The 24037-nt window shown below is 45.3% G+C and overlaps 1 protein-coding gene across 2 annotated transcripts; it reads left to right on the top strand.

Annotated features, from left to right (window-relative positions):
• The first annotated feature begins 1286 nt into the window (after positions 1-1286).
• On the top strand, positions 1287-17110 carry GOSR2 (golgi SNAP receptor complex member 2). 2 transcript variants are annotated; one of them, XM_010309466.2, is made up of 6 exons: positions 1287-1405; positions 4154-4218; positions 6913-7021; positions 8104-8236; positions 10991-11131; positions 13884-17110. In XM_010309466.2, the coding sequence occupies exons 1-6, from the start codon at positions 1377-1379 to the stop codon at positions 14043-14045; spliced, it is 639 nt and encodes a 212-aa protein (XP_010307768.1). In that variant the 5' UTR covers positions 1287-1376; the 3' UTR covers positions 14046-17110. The 2 variants fall into 2 exon arrangements, with proteins under 2 accessions (XP_010307768.1, XP_075631592.1); XM_075775477.1 differs by lacking the exon at positions 10991-11131.
• The last annotated feature ends 6927 nt before the right edge of the window (positions 17111-24037 follow it).

The raw sequence follows: 24037 nt of genomic DNA, 5'->3' as shown, positions 1-24037 counted from the left end.
CACTCAAAGAGCTGGAACAGCTATTTTAGAAAGGATACCTAGACGAAGGATTTGTCTTCCTGCTCAGTATCTGCGTCTCTATGCCTGCTAGTCACCTAGACTTCTAGAGATGACCTGACTTCTAGAGACCCCACGGGGAGTAGTGTGTTCAGCTCTGGGGCCATCAGCACAGGAAAGACATGGACCTGCTTGAGTGAGGCCATGAAGATGATCGGAGGGCTGGAGCACCTCTGCTATGGAGACAGGCTGAGAGAGTTGGGGCTGTTCAGCCTGGAGAAGAGAAGGCTCCAGGGAGACCTTAGAGCCCCTTCCAGTCCCTGAAGGGGCTTCAGAAAAGCTGGAGAGGGACTGGTGACAAGGGCAGGGAGCGACAGGACAAGGGGAATGGTCTGAAGCTGCAGGAGAGGAGATGGAGATGAGATGTGAGGCAGAAATTCTTCCCTGTGAGGGTGGTGAGGCCCTGGCACAGGTTGCCCAGAGAAGCTGTGGCTGCCCCTGGCTCCCTGGCAGTGGTCAAGGCCAGGTTGGATGGGGCTTTGGGCAACCTGGGCTAGTGGAGGGTGTCCCTGCCCATGGCGGGGGTGGAACCAGATGGGCTGTGGGGTCCCTGCCCACCCAAACCAGTCTGTGACACTATGACATGGATGAAGTTCATATGACCAAAGGCAGCTCTCTTAGCTGACAACATCTTCACTGACCATGATGGCACCCTAAAGTAATGACTTCGCAGTGTGCATACCTGACAGACTCACGGATTGGTTTGGGTTGGAAGGGACCTTTAAAGATCACCCAGTCCGAATACCGCGGGCAGCGACGTCTGTGACATCAGGGACAACCTGGCCTGGGACACTCCCGAGGATGGGACATTCAGAGCTTTGCACAGAGCGGTGGGACGTTTTGGGTGCACTTCGGACACCCACGCTGGGACTGTCCCTCTGTGCTGACCGCCCTGAGCCTGAAGAGATGATGGATGACCATGAGGGGATGTGGAGGCAAACGAAGGAGGGGGGTGGGGATGGCCACCAGGGGACACCCGCTCGCTTCACCCGGCCGCCCAGGGGACCCGGCCGGTGCCTGGCTGAGGACAAAGACGTGGAAGCACCCCCTCACAGACGGCCATGCCGGCTGTAACGGTGCGTCCCCCCCCATCACCCCCCGCCCACGGACACGCGCGGTCCGGCGGTCCGGCAGCGCCCCCTGGCGGCCGCGCCTGGCGCTGCGAGCGGAGTAGGCGCCTGAAGTGGGGAGGGGTGTGTGAGAGAGAGGGGTGTGTCCGCGGCCGGCGGAAGCGGAAGTTGGCGGGGCCGGAAGTGGAGCGGTGACGACGTGGGCGGTGGAGGGGAGCGGAGCGGAGGCGGGCGGGTTGCGCTGCCGTCATGGAGGGGCTCTACCACCAGACCAACAAGTGCGTGAGGTGACGGGAGGCTGTAACGGCCTGGTCCCCACGGGAAGTCCGGGGTCGGGCCCGGCCGCAGCGGTCTGAGGGGGTGCGAGGGATGAGTTCGCGGGCGGGCAGACTGCCTGCGGCCCAGCGTGTTCTCAGCGCCCTTTAAAAGCTTTTCTCATAAAAATTCTCGTCTTCCACCCTGTGTTTCAACCACGGAAGGAAGCAAAAGCCTGTCCGTGTGTCTGTCCGCAGTCCCAGCCTGCTGTTAGCCATGACAGGCCGAAAGCAAGCAAAGCCTGCTCGTGTCGGGATCGTAAAGTGCGGGATAGCAAGTATGCGGTGAAAACGTTGCTTCTAGTTTATTAAATATACCTACATTTAAGGCATACTAGTTCAGTAGGATTTTTATGGCAGCAGGGGTTTTGCAATGGCTAGCAGACACAATTTAAACCACTTCAGGAAAGGTGTGACTCCTTGGCGATAGAACCCGCTCTGTTTCACAGATAATGCCTATCTGGTGAGGGAGAAGTGGTATGAAAATTGGAAAATAAGGCAAAAAAATGTTGCAGCTTTGTATGATATGGTATAACTCGTGGGTAAGAGGCCAAAGGAGACAGTTAATCCAGGTACTCCCAACTTCTTGTGGTAATGGGTTTCTTTGTTGAGCTCTGTTCAAGGAGGTAGTGTGGTAAGTAAGAGAATTTCAGTAAATAATGATATAGTGATCCTGTAGAGAAGAGCAGGAAATCCTGCTGTTGATCTGAAAATGCATACCCATAATAGTAAGTGTTCTTGATAAGGGGTATAATTTTGTCTTGTTCTTGTTTCCATATTGCCTTATTCTGTTATCCCAGACTGGTTTGGGTGGGAAGGGACCTCCCAGCCCATCCAGTCCCACCCCCTGCCATGGGCAGGGACACCCTCCACTAGCCCAGGTTGCCCAAAGCCCCATCCAACCTGGCCTTGACCACTGCCAGGGAGCCAGGGGCAGCCACAGCTTCTCTGGGCACTGTAGTTACTGAGCTGGTTTTTGTTGTAGTTTGTTGTCAGTCTGGGGATACTCTGAATTTTTAAACTCTCTTCCCACCTTTTCCCCAGACTTACTGTATTTTCTGGCATGGGAGCAGTCCTGGTGAGTGTGAAGTAGCTTTTCTGATCCAGCTCTGATTTGTCTCCTACACTTGAGTTTCGTAACAGGCATTTTAAGAGCATTTTAAGAGCAATGCGAGTCTCAAGCTGTCTGAGGCATCCTGGAGATACTGAAACCAAAAATATAGAGGTATAGGTTGTGAGATACTGGGTATTGAATTGGTTCTGTAGTTAATTCAAGTAATATGGTACCTATGACATACTCAGTGATCTCTTTAGCAGTGCAGTGTCATGATTGTTTAAAAATCTGATAGTTATTTAAAAATCTTATAACTGAAGAATAAATACTTTATTACTCTGTAAGGTAAGTTGGTTTCAGAGGTCTGGTTCGATGAACATTTGTGCTGTAGTTATCAAAGGGTACATATACCAGAAAAAGAGTCACTAATGTGGCCAAAATTATGATCTCTCAAATATTTTTTGAAAAGTCATGATACTTTTGTAACTTTTAAAGTGCATTTCTTCAAGTCTGAATCCCAGCTGCTGTGAGAGTGTTCACACCAAGTACGGCCAAAGGTTCATCTGTCCCAGTATACGTTCAGCATTGTCTAACTGCAGATCTCTAGAACAGACAGTAAGAAATGGGCAAACACATGCAATACTTTCAATGAATATTGTCCCAGCCTCCCAGAAATTTGAGGCTTGGGGGCTTCTTGCAACAGAGGAATTTAACAAACCCATCAGTGTTTGGTTATTTTTTTGTTGTTGTTTGCCACTGCTTGTCCAGCATCAATACCTTCTCTTCAGGTTTAAGCTATCTTTTAATTTCATTTGATGCTTCTGTAATTCATGTGTTGTAAGAGACAGTGAAAGTCATTCCTTATTCGCCTTTTCTCGTGCCATTCATGCTCTAGGATATCTCCAGTCCAGACTGAACAACTGTTTCTTGTATAAAAGCTGCTCTGTACTTTTCATAATCTTTATTGTCCTTCTCTGAACCTTTGCCAGTGCTTCTGTTTTCTTTTTGTGAAGGGAGGGACAAAACCTCTGTTTAGCGTGGAAGATGTGTACTACCCATTTATGCAGTGACATAAAGGTGTGATGTCTCATCAGCATTCCTGACTTCAGTGGTGTACGTAGGTAGTATTTCACTGCAGATGTATTATCAAGGTCTCACTTGTACCATCTCTTCTCCAAGTCCTATCTTCCCTCTGCTGTGCTTACTGCTCGTGAGTTGCTAGTGTGAATCTGAAGTCTTGTCTCCACAGTTGTTTTGGACTAGGTAGATCTTAATGGTTTTCAGTGTGCCAGGTGTGTGACCTGGGGGAGAGCTCCAGTTCAGGTTACAAATATGAAAAGTGAGCTAGAACTGGATTGGAAATCTTTGAAGGGGGGAAAAAACCCCAAACCCTTTCACCTTGATTTTTGTTTTTAATCTGAAAGTTATTTTGTAGAATACAAGTTAAGTGAAAGCACAGCTTCATACTGAAGAATTGAATTGTTTTTTGTTTTGTGTTCAGTGATGGGCTGTCTGCACTGAATACCACGTATCTGATTTCTAGTCTGTTCTAAAAAGTACTTTTAAGTAAAAGAAGCTGAAAATTGAGGTATTGAAAAAGGATTTGATTTTAAAAATGTTAACTGACTTCTGTTACTTTAAATTTTGTCTTTTGATAGGCAAGTCCATGAGGTCCAATCTTACATGGGGCGCCTGGAGACCTCAGACAAAGAATCAGTACACTGTAAGTAGTTAATTAGAGAGAAAAGTCCCACTCCAGCACTGATTTGATTTAGCTTGCATCTTTAACCTTGTATGCTTTATCATTGTATCTGCAATCATTGGGATGAACTTGTCTCTTCATTCATTGTGATCAGCTGGTAGACACATCACCAGTTTGGAATGCATTAAAATTATTTTATTATTTGACTTGAATATGGTGATGTTTTGTGTGAAGGACAGAGTAGAAAAGACAGAACAAGAATTCACTTCAAATCATCTTCCTGTTGTCATTCTTTAATTGACAAGTACTGCTTACTGTGGATGCTTCTACAATGTCGTGGTATGGGAATGCCAGTTATTTTTTGGTGCTATTATATTTTGGAACTCATTGTCAGGGTATGCTGTGGAGACCTCCAACATAAACAGTTTAAAAAATCCCACATTGATGCATTCGTGGAGGTATAATGAATCATAGAATGGTTTGGGTTGGAAGGGACCTTAAAGATCATCTAGTTCCAACCCCCCTGCCATGGGCAGGGACAGCCAGTGAACACATTGATGTGTACAGAACTGCAAATTCAGGACTTGTTAGAAGCTCAAAAGCTGTATACCTGTCCTGTTATTTTGCTGTTCATTAAGCATCCACTAATTGGCAGTATTCTCCAAAAGATGCTTAGTCCAGTTTCTGGGGAAAAAGTGCCATGATTTGCTGTGCAGGACTTTAAGCAGGATGATTCTGATAGTTCCTGTTTGCATCAGCGTCTGAACCTGTAATTCCATCTGCTTATGAGAAATACGTAGAACAACTAGGTGTGAAATTGCTTCAGATTGATTTGGACTATAACCCTGTGCTAATAAAATGACTGTAATAAAATACTATGACATATTGTGGCAGGACTTTGTACCCCAGCGCAGAATTGGCAAATGTATTTTGGCCCTGTGTTTGAAGCTTTAACTCCTGTATGAGTAATTGCTAAGTGTGATTACTTTTCCTGTCAAAAAATAATAACTTGTCTACTGATTCTGGTTTTTGTGGTGGTTGTACTACTCCTAGTACAATGCCAGACTTCCTGGCATTGGATGTGATTTTGAAGCTCCTTGAAAATTAGCATGATTTGCCATCTTGCCTCTGCTGTGTGAGGCTGTTTCAAGAGAGGATTATGCACCGCCTTACATAGTCAATAAATGAACATACTGTTTTTATGTATATATAAAGATCTAGATATGTGTGCTAGGTATTAGTGCATATTTCAGTATTTATGGGGAAAAGGATTATCTTTTGGCAGAAGAGCAGGAATAAGAGCCAAGAAATCAACCTTTCTGTTGCAGCTTTCCTTTTCCAACTTTGGGCAGATAATACCTTCTTGCTCAGAAAAGCGTAAGATGACTGTTGTTTGGAGCGGCAAAAGCTGATGTAATTGTTTCTCTGCTCTCCTGGTTGCTATTCTGTTAAGTTTAGCTGTACTAAATGGTGGAGAGATGAATTGGGACAATGTGGTTGATTTGTGTCTATGTATGTGAGCTGGTTACTCTTTGTGTGAGATCAAATGGCAAAGAAAAAGGGTTGTACATGCTGTTTGCTGTTCTGGTTTCTGCAGAAAGTCCTGAGATTTTCTGGAAAGTCCTGAGATACTGTGGAGTAGTTAGCAAGTTGGCCAATACTGCTTTTCTCTATACCTCTTTAGTCTAATTGCAAAATAAGAACAAACAGTGCCTGCAGGATTTGGTGACTATTTGTACCAGGTCTGACCATGGCAGTCTGAGACTTCAGGACAACCTCAGGTTCTGTGCAACCTCATGGCTGCACAGACTTGATGGTGCTTCTGTCCTCTTAATCATCAGTCTGGACATGCTCTGGAGGGTACTGTCAGCCTTACAGCTCACCTTCTTTAAACACAGGAATGTCAGATGATTAATAGTGCGCCTGTCTTTCACCCTTCTTTGCAGTTCTTGAAGTTGCGAAATGCTGATTGTGACGTGGTTAGAAAATGTGGTTGTTAAATGGGGCAGGGGGTTGTGGCTTGTACCAAGTTGTGCTGTACAATGACTACAGGAACTGAAACCATACGACTCTGTTCCTCCAGTTGCATTCTATGCAGATGATCAGAAGCAATTGCCATGTTGATTACAGAGGCAATTATTTTGTGGCCTTGTTTTCCCATGTGTGAGGGCTTCTCAGGTCTGTTTTGGCCACGTCATTCTGAGCCCTTTGTCCAGATTGCTAACTCCTGTCAACTCTGAATCCTTCCCATGCTCTGTCAATCTCCCCTGCTATAGGTATGGATGATGAATATTAACTCGGTGTTAACAGTGTTCAGAGGTTTACATTGCCAGTGTTGTGAGAATCATCTTGGCTATTAGCTTGTGCGAGCAAATCCTGCTGAGGGAACAGGAGGGGCCGCAGTGGGGAATGTGGGAGCTTTAAATCCAAATACATGGAGCTGATAGGGAAAGGGGCTCAGATACTTTGAAAGAGCAGGAGCTTTCCTAGCTCCCTTCTCAGAGGAGGAGGGAAAGGCCACAGTCTCAAATTACTGAGTTAAAGAAGTTGCTTTTCATGATATGTATAGTTCTCAGTTATCTAATTTTTTTTTCATCCAGTAAGGATTTACATCTGTCAGTTTTTAAATGTTGGTTTGAATGCTTTTGAACTTTTACCTTCACTCAGATTGCAGTTCTTCAATTCAAATCAAATTGCATTTTTATTTCCTTGCAGTAGTAGAAAATGAGATTCAGGCAAGAATAGACAATATATTCAGCAACTTGGAGCGTCTGGAAATCCTGTCCAGCAAAGAACCTCCCAATAAACGACAAAATGCTAAACTGTAAGTTCACCTTCTTTGCTGTGATGGTGTAGTGTAGTCTTTATAGTTATTTTCATTAAATTTATTGAAGCCCTTTGATTTGAGTGAAACCTTCACAGTTTGTATAACTTTTGTCTGTGCTCTGCAGTAGCAAAATTGAGGCACAGAGGCAAAATCATTTTCCTGCATTTAACCACAGACTGATGATGGAACTGGATTTTGGTTCTGTTCTGAGCAGAACATGGCACATTGATGCTTAAAAAAAGTCTATATGGCATTTGCTTTTAATGGCATTTGTGGAGGTAAGGACTAAAATTACTTCAGCTGGTGTCCCTTTCTCTGGACCATTTTCCTAGCTGTTGGTGACTGAAATAAGGAGGTTTCTAAAGTTAGCGCTGGTTTGAGTAGGAGGTTGGACTAGAGACCTCAAGACTTTCTGTTCTAATTTATTCTGTGACTCTACTACTAATGTTTAGTCCCAAAATGCCTTTGTAGATACGAGGGGTGAATTTCACGTCACCTATATTATAGAGGTCAGTATCTGAAATAGTCATCTAGGCTTTGTAGTCATCAAACATTTCATCAGAGACAGTGGAGTCCTGGACATTATTTGTTTTAGCCCAATGGAGATGTCTTCTGTATTGCCCACTGACTTTTAAACTCCTTTTAATAAAAACTCAAACTTAAGAAGATGGTGCTAATTAATGAAACTTGAAAGCTTAATCTTTTATGTGCCTTAAAATAGAAACTGTTCAAATCCTACCATCTTTCCAAATCTGTGTTAAATGAGGAATGAATATATATGTATATAACTCCTGAAGAGACTAGTCATGGGATAGGATATCCAAGACAGCTCAAGAATTCTGCTTCACATTCTGTCATTAGCCTCCAGTTAAATAATCACCTGTTTAGTAGAAAAATGAGGCACAGAAGATCTGAGTCTGGAATATAAGCTTAACATTGAATGTCCTCTATCTTCTAGATACCATTCTTTATTATTTATCACTGTTAATTTATAACGCTCGATTGTTCATATAAAAACCACCAGAAAATAATGTTATTTTTATCACTGGGAATGTCTTCCTGTTGTTGATCCTTTCTAGCCGAGTTGACCAGCTGAAGTATGATGTTCAGCATCTGCAGACAGCTCTGAGGAACTTTCAACATCGCCGTTACATCCGGGAGCAACAGGAGCGACAGCGAGAAGAGCTGCTTGCACGTACATTCACTACTAATGTAAATATTCTTTGGTTTACATCTGTGTGTTCTAGATGCTGTAGTTTTTCAGAGCCATTTCAGGCAGGATGTGGGCGTGACTCAGATTGCTGCTGTGACATGTAAACGGAATAAAGATAGAAAAGCATAACAATAAGCGTTGAAGAAGTACAACTGTCTCATGAGAAATAGTTCATCTATTAAGAGGCAGTAGTAAAAGACTCCAGAAACTGCTGCTCCTATTTTATCCAGTGCAGTTCTGCCTGAATTTATATAGCAGTTTCAAAAGGATGAATGAGGTAGGTACCAAAATAGGCTGACAGATCCTGAGGTTTGTAAAATGTCTGGCTTTTATACACCCTACTGTCAGTAGATGTCAGCAAGCTTTCATTTATCCAAATATAAATCACACAGGTGGGGAAAAACACTTCCTTTTTACCTACAAATGATTCAAAAGTTTTTAATGGCAGGAATGTGTTTCCACCTGTTCTTGTTAATTTTTAGTTCCCCCACTGCAAATTCCTAGAGGAATTTTGCTCTGAATAATGTACGTTTGCTTTCAGATTTCACTTTTCTCTAACTCAAAAGCTAGTCTTTTGCTAGTTTTTGTTTGGTTTTTTTGTTGTTTGGTTTGGGTTTTTTCTGTTGTTGAAGGCATATAACCTACTTTCTATGTTACCATTCACTGTTAGGGCAAGGAAAAGTGAATGTAAGTGGTCCTATTTTCTTGAGATTTGGGAAGTTCAATGCACTTCTCAAAGCCTGACATAAAGATGCCATCCAGCATTTTGTTGGCTATTTCAAAATTATAAACAAGACTTGAACACTGCAATTTGAAACCTGATTTGTTTTCAAAACACTGTAGTGTTTCTCTGAAAATGTGGAGAAAATTTCCTGTAGAAAAACTTGTCCAGAAATAAAACACGTGTAAGTGGAACAGTTTTGAAGAGCAGTAGCAGCCTTGCAAATACGAGTTATTTATTTCTCCTTTAGATGCTCAAAATTGTCTCAAGATGAAAAAAAGCACATTATTTTGTATTTTTTTTAACTTGTTACAAAAATGTGACTTTTAAAATAAAATATCCCCTTAATAGGAAAATGATGATTTATTTGTCAGTTATCGGCCTGTTTACACAGTTTCTATTTATATACTACTCTATTAAATAGAAATGTCAGCTGAGCATGTAAGCATCCTGAATAAATCACTGTAACACAAGTAACAGCTTTTGAAAGCTGTAGCAGTGTTCTGAACATTTTGCTTAATTTGAAAATAAATGAGTCTCTGTCTTTAAAGCCGTCCCTTCTGCCATTCTGGAGAAAATCACTAACAGCAAATGAAAGGCATGATGCCATCTAATCTCCCTATGAGGAGGGTCAAAAATCTACTTCAGTATTTTTCTTGCTGCCTTGTGGTGTATTAAAAAAAACCAAAAACCAACCCTGCAAACTCCTTCTATAGGAAATAGAATCCCTGCTGATTTGAAGTTTAATAAATATCTGAACTAATAGCCATTCAGATGCAAATCCAAGTGCTTCTGCTCTGCAGACTCATGTAGGACAAGACACTTGTTTCAACCTTAGTGCTTCATTAACATTTGATCAGAGGTGTGTATGCTGTTGCGCCTTCTTCATCCGGTAACTTTGACCCTGCAGCTGCTAAAGCTCTGTCCTCTATTCTTCATTCTTTTACAGTAAGCAGAACACCTAGGCACCACAGCACCTCACGCTGCGTTGTGCACGTCATTCCCATAGTAACGTTTTTTTACAATAATCACCAGTCTACTCAGAGCAAGTGTGGTATTGTTACCTACATGTAACCTACAGCTGACAGTCAGACGTAGGGTATTAACTATCTTCTGCGCTAAATATGAATTCTGCATTTTGTTAGTTCTTGCCATTCTGAGTACATGAAAGCAGGTAAGCCAGTGTTTCCACACTTACCTCTCACCAACATCATGGTTCCTGTACTTAAAACAGCGTGCAGGTGATGAGCTATGATCTTGACTCTCTCGGTGAAATAGTATCCAGAGAAGATTAAACCGGAGGCCTTTGAAAGAGAAAAATGATTGCATCCTCCGACCTCGTTTACAAACCAGGTTACAGAATTTTATCCAGTTATTTCCATTTCAAGATTCATAGTTTCTAGTTGAGTTAATGCATCTTTTCTGGGAAAATGTTATTTTTTTTATTTAGATGATGCGTGGATGGTGTGTGAGTGAGACCTTCAGTGAGCTAGGTTCATGTCTGTTTGCCCTCGCTATCAGAAACGTGCAGCTTGTTGTAAATAGGAGTTTACAGAATGTCGTCTCCCAGACATTGTGTTTTGCAGGCCTTTTCCCGCCTAGAAACGCGATACTAAGTCTTTCAAAAGTCTTTCACTGGCAATGATCAAATGCCTCCTTGTTGAACACCTTCTGTTAGTATTGATGTTCTCTCTTATGATACCCTTTCCTTCCGATATCATAAACTGAGATTATAAAAAATTCTCCACTTTTAATCCGACTTTTTATGCTTCGAGATCTAGTTGCAGTTGAACAGCTGTTCAACTTTGCCTTTTGGCTTGCTTCCTGTAGGCTTCTCTAAATTACTTCTTTCCCCTCAAATATTAATGTTGTATTTGATATCCTTATGAAAAAAATGTTTAAAACTTAATCCTTCAAGTCCTGTCAAGTTTTTGCCACATTTGTTTCTGCATGTTCTTTTTCTGGCTCTAACTATGTACGGGCAGTTTGAGTGAGCAGGCAAGGTAACCAAGACCCTGCATTTCCCCTACAGGACTCTGACACCACCATCCCGATCGACGAAACATTACAGTTTAATGAATCCCTCCAGAATGCCCATCGTGGCATGGATGATCTTATTGGCAGTGGGACCAACATCCTTCAGGGGCTGAGGGACCAGAGAGTGACATTAAAGGTGGGGGCATCATTTTTTACCCCACGTTTTTCTGTGTTTGTTTACCAGGCTAAGTAAAATAAATACGTGGGTTGGTTTCAGTACACTGCTTCAAGCTGAGAATGCTGGGAAAGGCCCAAACTCCATTTTAACTGAACCTGAAATCTTTACGGTTTATCATCTTAGGAACATCTTAAAGCTCTTTTTGTGGCTTGATGGCCTAGTAGTCTTTGGCTGCACAGTCTGGAGTGCCAAATGTTATGTTTTGTTTTGTTCCTTTATGGGTTTTTTGTTTGTTTGGGTTTTCTTTGTTCAAGTGAAGAATGGGAAGTAATGGCTAGCTCCCAGATAGATGTTGATTCAGATGAACATCACGCAGAGCAACCACAAATCTGGCGTCAAGTACTTCTGTTTAAGATTAGTAATAAAGATAATACTCTTTCAGGTCTAATGCACCTCAACAATATATCCTTCCCTGAGTACTGTTAATGACAGCTGTATTTCTTCATGTCTCTTAATAACAAATATTTGTTATTTATTTTAAAGACTGTTCAAAGTGATGTTAAATTTTGAGTGAATAGATCAAAGATATAAAAAGCTTTTTAATAAGAAGTGTGTGTTGGGGGAAAGTTGGATTTCTGAAAAATGTGGGGAAATCCCTAGCTCTGTTGTATTCATCTTCTGATGAGGATAACTATTATTGTCTATTTTGTGATACTGTTTTGGGATGTATCTCCCAGAGGATTTAGGCATTTTTAGTTGCTACCATAAATCCCTGCACGTGGTCCGATGAACCACACCTTACGCTCCCAGGACTGCAGGCTACAGAGGTTGTCTAGGCAGCTTACTTAGAGATAGCCACCCTGTGGGTCTCGATAGCCAACGTATGGGTCTCACCCTTAAAGTCCACAGGCCCTTTGCAGGAGCAACTTCTAGTACCTGCGGCACCCATTTCCCAGGAGTTACTAGAGCTTGGGGGTCTTCACGGGGCAGAGTTGCTAGGTGCTTCTGTTAATATTAACGAATGTCTGTTGCAATTCACAAGCCAGGTACTTCCTATCCCCATCACAGATTTCCAGGCTAGCTGGTATTCCCAAAGCACTGGACAGGACTGCTGCGGGGTGTAATGGCAGAGGACGTTTGTCCTCTGTGTTTAGCACTGGGTGGCTTTGGTGGCTGATCACAGTTGTGTGGAGCACCCAGTCACTGAAGTGCACGAGTGTACCTGTGCTTCACACAGAGAATTGAGTTGTGGGTTCTAGAACGTGGTAAGTCACTGATTCAAGGTCTTCTCTGAGGAGTGACTGAAGCACTTGGTCTCTGGAGGGTTCCTGAGACATCGCAAGTCAGGAGGACTTAACCATGGTTGGCAAATGTGATGAAGGAACGCTTGCAGGACCTGCTGCCTCAAAGAGATTGAGAGGAAATAGTATTTTTGTTGTGTCAGTAGTGCTGCCTTGCTGCTTCTGCCATCTGTGCCTGGATTCCTATTAGATCATGATGTGCCTTCTGCAAATGTGAGCATGCTTTGTCTCAGCTTCCAACTTGGGGCAAGTCAAGGACGCCTCAGGTCAGCACTGTAATAGTAAAGTGTTAGCGTGTCTCTGCCTGCTGCTACTGACAGTCTGGTCTTCTGGGAACATCGTGTTTTTATGTTTTAGGGGGATATTTCTTCCCACTCCTTGAGGAAATACCTGTTCATATTTCCCCCTTAGCTTGCTTTTCTTATGCGATCAAAGACTTTGTGGCACATTTACAAATCTGGCTTAAGCAGCATAGAGACAACTTCTAAAGCTACGTGAGGTAATTTGGAAGCGTGTTAATCTCTAACTTCTTGGGTATTGGATATAAATAGAGACAGGTATGAACCAAATATTCCCAAATTGTCGCAAGGCTTTAACTGTTCTAGTTGTAAAATTCCACTGTTCCTTGGACTGCAAGAATTGAAGAGTCTTCATTTTCCTTTTATTTGGTTTCATTTTAAAGCTTAATTTTTGGTTTCTCTTCTCCAAGAAAGGTTTTCTTTTGTTCTGAAGTACTGTGAAAAGATTGCTCCAGAGTCAGGAAAAGCACTGAACTTTAAAGTGTAGTATCCAGGGGTTTACTGTGAGGTGTATGAAATGAAGGTGAAAAATTTGATTATGTTTTACTAGCTGAGACATAACCTGATTTCAGCAAAGGGCTGAATACCTATACAGCCTTCTACAGAAGAAACTCATTATCTAATTTGGTATTGTAAATCTCTATATTTTATGGATTGAGAAACTGTGTGTGCCTAATATTGTTGATATTTTTTTTTTCTTTTTGATTCTGTGCCCCATCCCACTGCGGGGGGAAGTGAGCCAACGGCTGCGTGGTGGTTTTAGCTGCTGGCTGGGTTGAACCACAACATTCTGCAAGAAAGGCTGTCTGATCAAGAAGCTTCAAGCTCTTATTAGACTGTATCCCTGAAAAAGGACCAGAACAACTCTTAATGCCTCCCTAGGGAGTGCATTTTCTCTGGGCCACTCTTTATGATGTCTCTGTTCAGACAGGTTGTTTTGTATCTTTAACCACATTCCTGTTCATCTGTGTGAATTAATTAGTCTCATAATCCAGCTATTTCCAGGGTCTTGTGGCCATCTCCTCTTAAATTGTAGGAACTGTTGGCTGATAGCAAGTTCCATCAATCAGAATTCATCCCTTGCCACCATGATGAAATATTCTTGGACTGTGGAATAAGAAGTGTTGGACCATGTGGTTAATTGTTTCTTTGCTGTCTTTTTATTCTTAGGGTACTCACAGGAAGATCCTGGATGTCGCCAACATGTTGGGCCTATCCAATACAGTAATGCGGCTGATTGAGAAGCGAGCCTTTCAAGATAAATACTTCATGATTGGGGGAATGATTTTGACTTGTGTAATTATGTTTCTCGTCGTGCAGTATCTGACATGAGCTACTGAACTGTTGCCAGAGGAGATCATTTTTTGGAGCAAGACGGACTGACCTCCAAACTGTACTTTCCTCTGAGTGCTGCTTTGGATGAGCCCCTCCTGTGAACTTCAGAGTTTACAAATCACACTCAGACACTTGTCATGTGGAAAGCATGTGGGGAAACAGATTTCTCTGGGGAGGCTGTGGTTGAGAATGGTCCTATAAAAATATCCCTAGCCTTTGCTGCTCTCACCGTATTGTCTTCAAGCTTAAGAATCTGGTTAAATAGGAAGCAGAAGTGATAATTTTGCCCAGCTGTATTGCAAGGTACGAGCGTCCTTTTGGGTAGACAGGGGTAAGAGGATGCAAGGGCAGAGCATAAGATGTAGTGAGTCTTTCCTGTGCTGGCTAGAAGTGACTCTGGTCACTGTTTTGCAAAGAAGGAATGCCACGGAGGAGAATTTTGCATCGTTTGTGGGCACACTCCTGCGGAGCGAGCGTGCAAAAAGAGGCAGGAAGTGAACCCTGTTTTGCTTGGAGGGAGAAGGATTTGTGGGGAAAGGTCTTAAAGCATGGTTATAACCTCAGCTAATGTTTTTGTTTACGCATACAGTATTAACCAGCACAAATCTTCATGTTTTAGGCTAAAATGCTTCTCATCTGAGGTATGTTTTGGTACCTTTTTATGCCCTGCTGCTTCCCAGTGGAAGCTGAATGCTGAACTCCTGCCTGTGTCAGCTCTCTGTGCCCAGTACCAAATCCAGCCTCCAAAAACTGTAAGACACTGACATGTTTAATGCTAGTGCACATCATGTTTTGGTGAGTTGTATTCATTTTCTGAGGTGGCTGGTTGGGGTTTTGTGCTCTGTAGCTGGTGTTTTTTGAATCGATGAAGCAGGCAAGTGCTCGCTGTGCTCAGATTCAGATTTGTGATTTTTATGTGCGTAGAGCTGGAACGGGTGCACAATGCTCTTCTTTGCATTCACAATAACAGTGGGATCGGGGCAACAGACCTTTCACTTAAACCCAGCTGTTTTCAGAGGAGTTTCCTGAAGTTACGTGCCTTGGGATGGTAAACATCCCTCATCCTTGGGAAGGGTGTTCTTTGCATTGTCCTTTGTACCTGCAAAATTCTTGTGAAAGACTTTCTCATACATTCTCATACATAGCATCTCACAGAGATGATCCCCGCCTTAGATGTGTCTTCCCCTGGTATCTGTCCCCATTTAAACCTTCACAGTTAGGAACCGTGTCATTGTTTAAATACAGTACTCCTTTCCCTGTAGACTGTGGGGACTGTTGGAATGGCCATCCTGAGATTTGGGGCATCATCCATTTCAGTCAGCCTTCAGATACATTCCCATCCCGATTTGTGTACAAGTCTGGAGCATTTCCAGGCATCTGACAGTGGCACAGAGGTGTCATATTCAGATGGTCTGGCATAATGCTGGCAATTCCTTATTTTTTTTTCTGTCTGGAATGGTTGTGGGTCCTTTTAACTAGTAACAGATTACAAGTTCTGCATTCTATCTTTGCTGCAATAAGCTTTGCTTTTATTACGTAGCCTGTTGCAAACTTGGACAAATGGTATTAATAATGGTAAAAAATGAATTTCAGTTAATACGGCAAGTGAAACAAACGGTTTACAGTTGCATAACTCCAGTATTGACTGCCTGTGGCATAGCTTTAAAGCCCCGATGAGCGTACTCAATTTGATCAGTGGCCACTCAGCTTCATGCATGGAACCCAGGGCAAGAGGAGCCGGCAGTCGGAGTGCTAGTGCGCTGCAGACACGGCGGGGAGGCCAAGATGCCGTCAGTGCCTAGATAACCCCGTTGGATGGTTTGGCAGAAGAACGCAGGAAAGCCTCAATGCTCGTTGAATGTCCTTTGTGCCACACGCCTTCTGGCTGTCCGTGTTGTGCTTCTCCATGTGTTTGATGCTTCTGAAGGGTTTTGTGCTCTTTGCGTTCCTCGGTCTGCTAGGCTTTCCCAAGGAAACACGTTAGCAGACCAAGTACAGAATCGCTTTTCATTTGAGCCCGAGGCAGTAGGGAATTACAGGAAAAGAGGAGGTCTGCAGTGATAGATCATCTGTCTTATTGTATCTTTAAATCTTAAATCTAAATTTACCTTAAATTTATTGTAAATATGAAATCTGATAGATTTAGCATACTATGCACTTGTGAGATCATCTTCTATGAGATCAGCTGGGCACCTTGTAAGAGATTCCTGGTAAATCTTTTTCTGTTCCAATAAACTGGTCCAATTCCACCTTGATTTTACAACCCTATGGTTTAGTGTTTAAAGGATGTCATTTGGCGGCGTTTAAAGTTTCTGTCATCGTGATCCGGTGTAGCAGGATTTGTCTTATACCACGGAGGGACTCCAGCCATTTTGTTTCCTTTTTTGGCTGATGGTAGGAGCCATAAAATATTTGGAACTGGATTTTTTTTTTTTTCTGTTTTTGAGACTAGCTTGGCATTTTAATACATGTTTCTCTAATTCATTTATTTTGCCCTCTTAGAGTCTTGTTCTTGTGTAGGCTAATTCCCTTTTTGATAAGCAAAGTGTCTTTCTGTTCACCGTGTCTAAAGGTGAGATGTGGGGCTTGAAGGAGCCACTTGAGTAACTGGATTTGATTACGTACAACTTCAAACACATTTGTACTACGCGTTAAATCCAAAACATTTACCAGAGCATCTGTGCTATCTCACACGGTCAGTGTAAAAGTCTCAAGGCCTCAGCAGGAGCACAGGTAGGGTCAGGGTCCCTGCTAACGTGAAACAAGACTGAGCTGAAACCCTGGTGGCTTTGCATGTGTTGCTGCTACAGCTCTCTGTAAAGTTCCCTTTCTTACTAAAGACAACATATCCTTCAAGAGAGCTGTTCTGCTTCTGAACTTCTGTGGCACAGCAAGCGTTCCAGGTGTTGGATGAACTGCTCTCTCACCAGAGGACGCTGTGGAAACTGACTTGCTTCTGGGGGGAAAAAACCTTTTTACCAGTATTCTATGTAAAGGGGCAAGGGCGGGACATGATGTGATTCATGTGATGTGTTATGTGAATAAAGATTTTTCAATCAAAATGAAGTCTTTTACCTTGACTAACATGTAAACTTAAACAAGTTGGACAAATTCTGATATTCTAAATACTGAGGCAGGTAAGGCAGAAGGCTGGTGGGGCCAAAGGAGCCCCTGCCAGCTCAGATGTGAAATGAAAAGGAAGTTCACAGAAAGGGGAAGCAGGGGTTGGCTGCCCTGGCAGAAGGGATGGATGTTACTCCAGGCTCAAAGCCAAAGCTCAGCTGGCACTGAAACTAGGGTCCGAAGGATTTGTATAAGTGCACTGGTAGCAGAAGGAACCAAAGCCACCAGCCAAAGGGAGAGGACACTACAGGAGGCAGCTGGGTGACAGTTTTTCCTCCTGCAGACTTGCCCACAGTTTGCCCACACAGGAAGGTAGAATTACAGAATCATTTTGGTTGGAAAAGACCTTTAAGATCACCAAGTCCAATCGTTAACCCAGCACTGCCAAGCCCACCACTAAGCCATGTCCCCAAGCACCACATCTCCACATCTTTTAAATCCCTCCAGGGATGGTGACTGCACTGCTTCCCTGGGCAGCCTGTTCCATGGCCTGACAACCCTTTGAGTGAAGACATTTTTCCTAATCTCCAATCTGAAACTCCCCTGGCACAACTTGAGGCCATTTCCTCTTGTCCTATCGATTGTTGCTTGGGAGAAGAGACCAACACCCACCTCACCACAACCTCCTGTCAGGGAGTTGCAGAGAGTGATCAGGTCTCCCCTCAGCCTCCTCTTCTCCAGGCTCAACAACCCCAGTTCCCTCAGCTGCTCCCATCAGACTTGTGCTCCAGACCCTTCACCCTTCGTTGCCCTTCTCTGGACACGCCCCAGCACCTCAATGTCCTTCTCATACTGAGGGGCCCAAAACTGAACCCAGCACTCGAGGTGCAGCCTCACCAAAGCCAAGTACAGGGGGACAATCACTGCCCTGGTGCTGCTGGACACACCATTTCTGATACAAGCCAGGATGCTCTTGGCCTTCTTGGCCACCTGGGCACGCTGCTGGCTCATATTCAGCCGGCTGTTGGCCAACACCCCCAGGTCGTTTTCCGCCGGGCAGCTCTCCAGCCACTCTGCCCCAAGCCTGTAGCGTTGCCTGGGGTTGTTGTGCCCCAAGGGCACGACCCGGCACAGAGCCTTGTTGAAAAGATGTCCCGAGTGCCGGAAGGGGAGAGAAGAGCACTGGCTGTTCAGGCTTCATGAAGTGGAGTGAGGAGACAGATGGAAACACAGAGAGGTGTAAACCAGGAAAGGCCTGGGTGAAAAAATTTTGCATTGAGGAAAAAGGAGATGGGAAACATGGGGGGGGGGGGGGGGAGGATTTTCTTCCCAGTTCACTGAGGATGGATGGAGTGAGGAGGAGGGTTCTGCAGAGGAGAGGGTCACAAAGACACAGCCTGGCCTGTGTCTTTCAGCAGGAAGTGGGTCCAGCTGCACAGCGGGGTTGGAAGGTGTGGAACAGTGTGTGCTGGCTCCGACAGGCGCTCCCAGTGATGGCCCTCACTGGTGAGACTGGTGGTGACATGGCAGGTTTGTATGGCCCTGGAACTGGTGGTGGTCTCTGCTGGCTGGGTGGTGGAACAGGAGGGTGGGGAGGGGAGCTGGGGGCAGGTGGGAGCTATGCTGTGGGGAAGACAGCCAGGACCTCAGTGTGCTCTGCCTGCACCGTCTTGGGCACTGGAGAGTGCCAGACCTCCCTCGGTCCTGCCCTCTGCCGCTAAGGATGCAGGTGGTGGGGGCTGGAGTCCTGGTGCCCTGCTCAACCTTCCTCTAGGTTCTAACAAGGATAGCAAAGGAAGAACCTGGAGGTCAAAATGTGGGTGTTGATAAAGAGATTGTGGATTTAAAATGTGAGATCAAATGGGTTAGGGGGTTAGATTATCTTTCTCTTGCAATTATGTTTTGCTTCGCAGCAATTCAAGTTCCCCACAGCTACAAACCACTTACTAAATCAGAAAATATCCAGCAATGAATGCAAACAAGTTAAAAATTCATCCAGTGATGTAGGTATAAACTAGATGCATAGATCAGATCAGCCTTTGGCAGTCTTCATGGTTTATCTTCTCGGGTGGTCCCCTGAAGGACTTCAATATGATAAGCAGCAGATCAAGCCTAGAAGTAGTATTGTTGATTCAGCTGCGCGCTTTAAGGTGTGGCTATGTGTGTAGAAGAAATTTAGGAGGGTTCAAAACAGAGAGGTAAAAGTTTTGAAACAAAGAGACTAAGTGCAGACAGTATTTTAGCAGTTAAAAGTAGAGCGGAAGGTGGCCAACGTACATGCAGATTGGAGAAGGAGATAATGAATAATAAGACATTATGATTGGGTAGGATAGAAGTAAGTTAGAAGGAAGATAGTACTAGAGACTGTTCATACTTGTCCAGTAACCAAAGCTTAATATATATGCCTATATTATGTATACTGCTTCCAAATGTTAACCCTATAATGCATGATTACAACTGGTATTAAAAATCAACACCTCCTTCAGAGTAAAAGAAACACTATGGTAATGCTGCCCATGACTATAGTATCAATATTGAATGCCTCGACTGTGGAAGAAAAATTTCTCTTTCTGTGCTATAACACAATCCAAAGGTGATGGTATGATGTTTTCACACCACCACTATGTAAATATAACAATGTGGACAGTTGCTCTGCAGAGGGTGCTCCTGCCTCGCTCTGTTTTGTCCTGCCCCAGGCTTGCACACCCCTGTCCCCCCCCCTCAGCCCAGCTCCAGCTCTCCCTGTACCCAGCAAGCACGAGCTGCTGCAGTCCTGGGTGCATTTTTGGCAGCAAGCTGCCCTCTTCCTCCCCAGGCAATCGTTTCTTCTATCACTCTCAGGTATCTTTGCACCTGGATTTAGGGAGATGAGAAGCTAAGAGCAAAAGGAGGGGAATAAAACATTGACTGAGGACCAGAGAAGAACAGTAGGTGACAGCATTGTTCTGGAAACGGGCTGTAGAAATGACAACCCAGCTGGGCTTCAGATGATAGCACACTCACAAAATATAGGGCAGGTACATTGTCACAGACATCAGGTGTGCTGGACATAGCAAACTGGACATAGCAAAGGAGTGCTGCTGCCCTTGGCCATCATGGCATCGCCAGAGTAACTCGGACGCTGGCTTGGTGCATCCCCTCCCCATGGGCAGGGAGGAGGGCGCGGACAGGCTGGCCAGTGGTAGGTGGGAATAACCTTGTGGAAATCTGCAAGGACTTTGTTTGACTGCAGAGCCTGAGATCCTGCCTGGTGTGGAGACAGGGCTCTGGGATGACTCTGCAAGGGCCTGTCTACCTCTGCAGCCCAGGTGGCAGGGGCTAGCTGGAAGCAACGGGCACTGCTGCCCGGGGAGCAGGCAATACCTGCCATCCCAGGGGCTCACAGTAGCACTCCCCGGACAGGGACATCACAGCAGCAAGGACGGGATGTGACAGCCACGGTCCTTCCCATGGTGACCTGCACATTGAAGGGCTGCCACGAGGCACCCAGACATCGCAGGGCTGGGAGCTCCATGTAGGAAAGTCCTTCCTGGATGCTGGATGGGCTGTTCCAACCTACCTGCTCTGGAATGTGCAAGTCAGACCTGCATAAGGAGACATCGTGTCTGCACGGTTTGGCTAACGCTTGGAAAGAAATAATGCTCAGCTCTGCAGCTGCGTGGGCAGCCCAGGCAGCCACTGCTTTGATTTCCAGGCTATTGCTGAGCCAGCACTTGTACATGACCTCCAAGTTGAAACCATGCTTTTGGTTTTACGAGTTATAACCTGGACTAAAAACCAGGAAAGGGGAAATGATGTCTTAAATGTGGTTTAGTTATAAAGTTGAGATCTGGGGCCAGAGCTTGATCTGCCAGGAAAAGGAGATTTTGTGCTGACTTCAGTAACCCGAGGCGCTCTCACCTGCTGGAACCTGAAGCTCAGAAGCAAGAGGTGGTTCCCTGGGGAGTTAAAGGAAACACCACACACAACTAAGCAGGGTAACTCAGGTTGAAGTGATGCTGCAAAGTGAGGGGTATACCTAGAACATGAAGGGGCTGGTAGGCTAAAGAGTCCCTGGACAGTCTGGTCCCCACCACCACCCAGCTCTTCTCCTCTGGCCTTCCTGACCGCAGCACAAAGGAGCTGGACACTGGAACTGCAAAGGCAAAACAATACCAGGAGCTTGTTCACCTTCCAGGACAAGCATGAAGGGGCAATTTTGCAGCTGGTGTTTCCTTGCATGCCAGGTAGATCTGTTCCCTTCTCTCTCTTCCACCTCCAGCACTTTACACTTGCTCGTAGACACCCTCACGATGGAAAATCTTCCTTACTCCCTCTTGCACTGGGCAGGAGCCCATATAGCTCAGGACCCTGTACTTAGAACCTTACTTTAGGTTACAAGAGTGACTAATCAGGATTTAACTGATCAGATTCAAAGCTGCTTATTCGCAGTAATGAAGATGCCTGCCCCCTCGATGGGGGGACACTGGACAGTGCTGGTCTCCGGGGTATCGGCTGGGCACAAATGCCACCACCCCAACTCCCCATTAGCTGAAGGTGGCACTGAGGAGGAGCACAGTCTGAACTGCTGGGCAAGGGAGAGGCTGGGCAACATACCTTTCAGCTGGATGTGAACCACACATACGGACACACCGCAGCCACAAGTGCATCTCTGCAGGGGTACAGGCACCCTGCACTCATCTCCAGACTAAGGGGAAAGTGGAGGGGAACAGAAGGAGAAAGTGGTGCCACTGCTTGTGACCAGGGGATCACCTGGACTTGTAGAGATTCCTGGAGCCAGCAATACAGGGCCCAGAGTCCTCAGCAGTGCAAACCGCTGAGTGCTAGCAGGGCAGTCTCTAAGACCCAGTCACCCCTCCAGACCTTGACCCTGAAAAGCATGGCTGAAGGCAGAGCACCCCCTTCTTCCAGGGAAGGGAAAAAGAAACAAATCTGCGTGCAGGCCTGGCTCTGGCCACGAGAACGTGGAGGAAAGGGGCTTATCCCTTCTTCAGTGCTCTGGAACTGGTGGGAGGAGAGGAAGGGCTGGAAAAAGGACTTTTCTTTCCTGTGCCAGTGGACTGCAGCTCTGCTGGGGGAAAAGAGTGTGCTGCATCCTGCAGCTGAGAACAGCAGAGACAGTGTGGGAAGTGGCAGAAGGTCCTGCTCATGGTGTCCCTGCTCCAGCTGCAGGCCAAGCCGAGAGGAGCTGCGCACCCTAGACCCGACCACCACAGTGTGAAGGAGGGTCTGACTCAGCAGGATCCAGCAAGGGCCTGCACAGAGGGAACTGGCTGTGCTGACCAGATCACAGCCCATGGAGCTCACAAGGGGGAATGACCTGGTTCCCCACTGATCCACATAGGCCTGTGCACCTCACTGTGCTCCAGCCCTAGCGGGGCACAGCAACAGCACAGGGGTGTCCTGCTGTGCAGGCTCAACCCGTCAGTGGGAGAAAGTCTGCACAGAACCGTACAGTGAGCCACAGGGACAGAGCAGAGGCATCTGTGGGTCTGGGAGCTGCACCAGCAGTGTGGGTGCACCTCACCCCTGAGCAGAACTCTGCACATCTGTGGCCGGGTGCAAATCAGGGGTGGGGAGACCCATCAGACACCACACAGGGCTGCGGGCACCAGGAGAAACAAGAAGGAACTCCAGCGTGTCCAGGCTCCCCAACACAGAGGAATCTCTGCCTGAAGGTAAACACTGCCTCCTCTCCTTCCTCCTGAGTCACCAGTGACAACTGCAGACACAACCATTTCTATCCCAAATTTCCATAGGCATTTCTAGTCAGACCAGTCCTACCGCGACAGAGCTGGCAGGTCAGACAAGGCAGAAACAGCCCCATAGGCAGGGTGGACCCACAGGACTGCTCAGAGCGAGCAGAGGCACTGCTGAGCTACCAGGAAACTCAGGCTGGGGGAGAGTCACCCAGGCACATGGCTCAGAAACCTTCCCTAGCAGGGCAGAAGGGGCTGATGTTTCCCTACACCCTATCAGCTTCTCCTGGCAAGGGGCATCCAGCCTGCCCATCACAACAGACTGAGGATTTAACACAGGAATATGAGGCTGAGACCAGTGACAGTCAGATGAAAAGTTCTTGCTCTGCCACCTTGGCATGCTTTTCAAAACATTCCTTGTCTTGTGGTAAATACAAAACAGAGGGGAGCTTCATCCCAACAGCCCAATGATAGATGATACTGGAATTTTAAATAGTCACAATGCTAGAGGGTCATTTTTGTGTTTTACATCCTTCGAGCCTGTTAATCTTGTGCTCCCAAATCACTGTAGGGAACAGTAAAATTATGGGTTCCCTGCTCTTCACAGGCGGTGGCATGTGCAGGATGCGCTTGAGGAAGTTGCCCAGGACATGGGATTTCAGATCTCAGAACTCTGTCATGTGTTGCCTGCACCTACCCTACAAGACAAACCCACTTCTTGTGGTCCCTATCCCCCAGTTATTGTGGCCAGGGGATGTTTAGTCACAACCATGACCTTCCAAGCCCACCTGATGCTTTCCAGGAAGGCAGGGCTACTGGAGAACGGTGCTCTCCCAGGACTCACCCTGACAAAGGGCTGTGTCTGGGATAACGTGCCTCCTGCAATTAGGTGCGTGAGAAGCTCATCTCCTCTGCAGTAAGACCCAACAAAAAGCAGGTAGTTACTGCACTAAATACTGCCACTCTTTCACCAACTAGCAATTAAATGAGTTTAGGATAATGGGACCAAATTATGGCATCTATCTGTAAAATTATAATGCTCTGGCCCACAACTCCTGCAAATAAGCTACTGCAGTCAAACCAGAAACAATCAAACAGCTGACATTTGTCACAACTTTCATTCAAAGTGACAAAAAAAACAATCAAATGAAGGTTGAGTGGAGGGCTTACTGTGTAAGCATTTGCTTATTCAACAGAACAAGAGTATAACAAATCAATGCAGATGTC

The sequence above is a fragment of the Balearica regulorum genome, chromosome 24 (assembly GCF_011004875.1).
Source record: "Balearica regulorum gibbericeps isolate bBalReg1 chromosome 24, bBalReg1.pri, whole genome shotgun sequence".
NCBI lineage: Eukaryota > Metazoa > Chordata > Aves > Gruiformes > Gruidae > Balearica > Balearica regulorum.
Note: the sequence above shows the minus strand (reverse complement) of the source record. Positions and strands in the feature narration are given on the sequence as shown.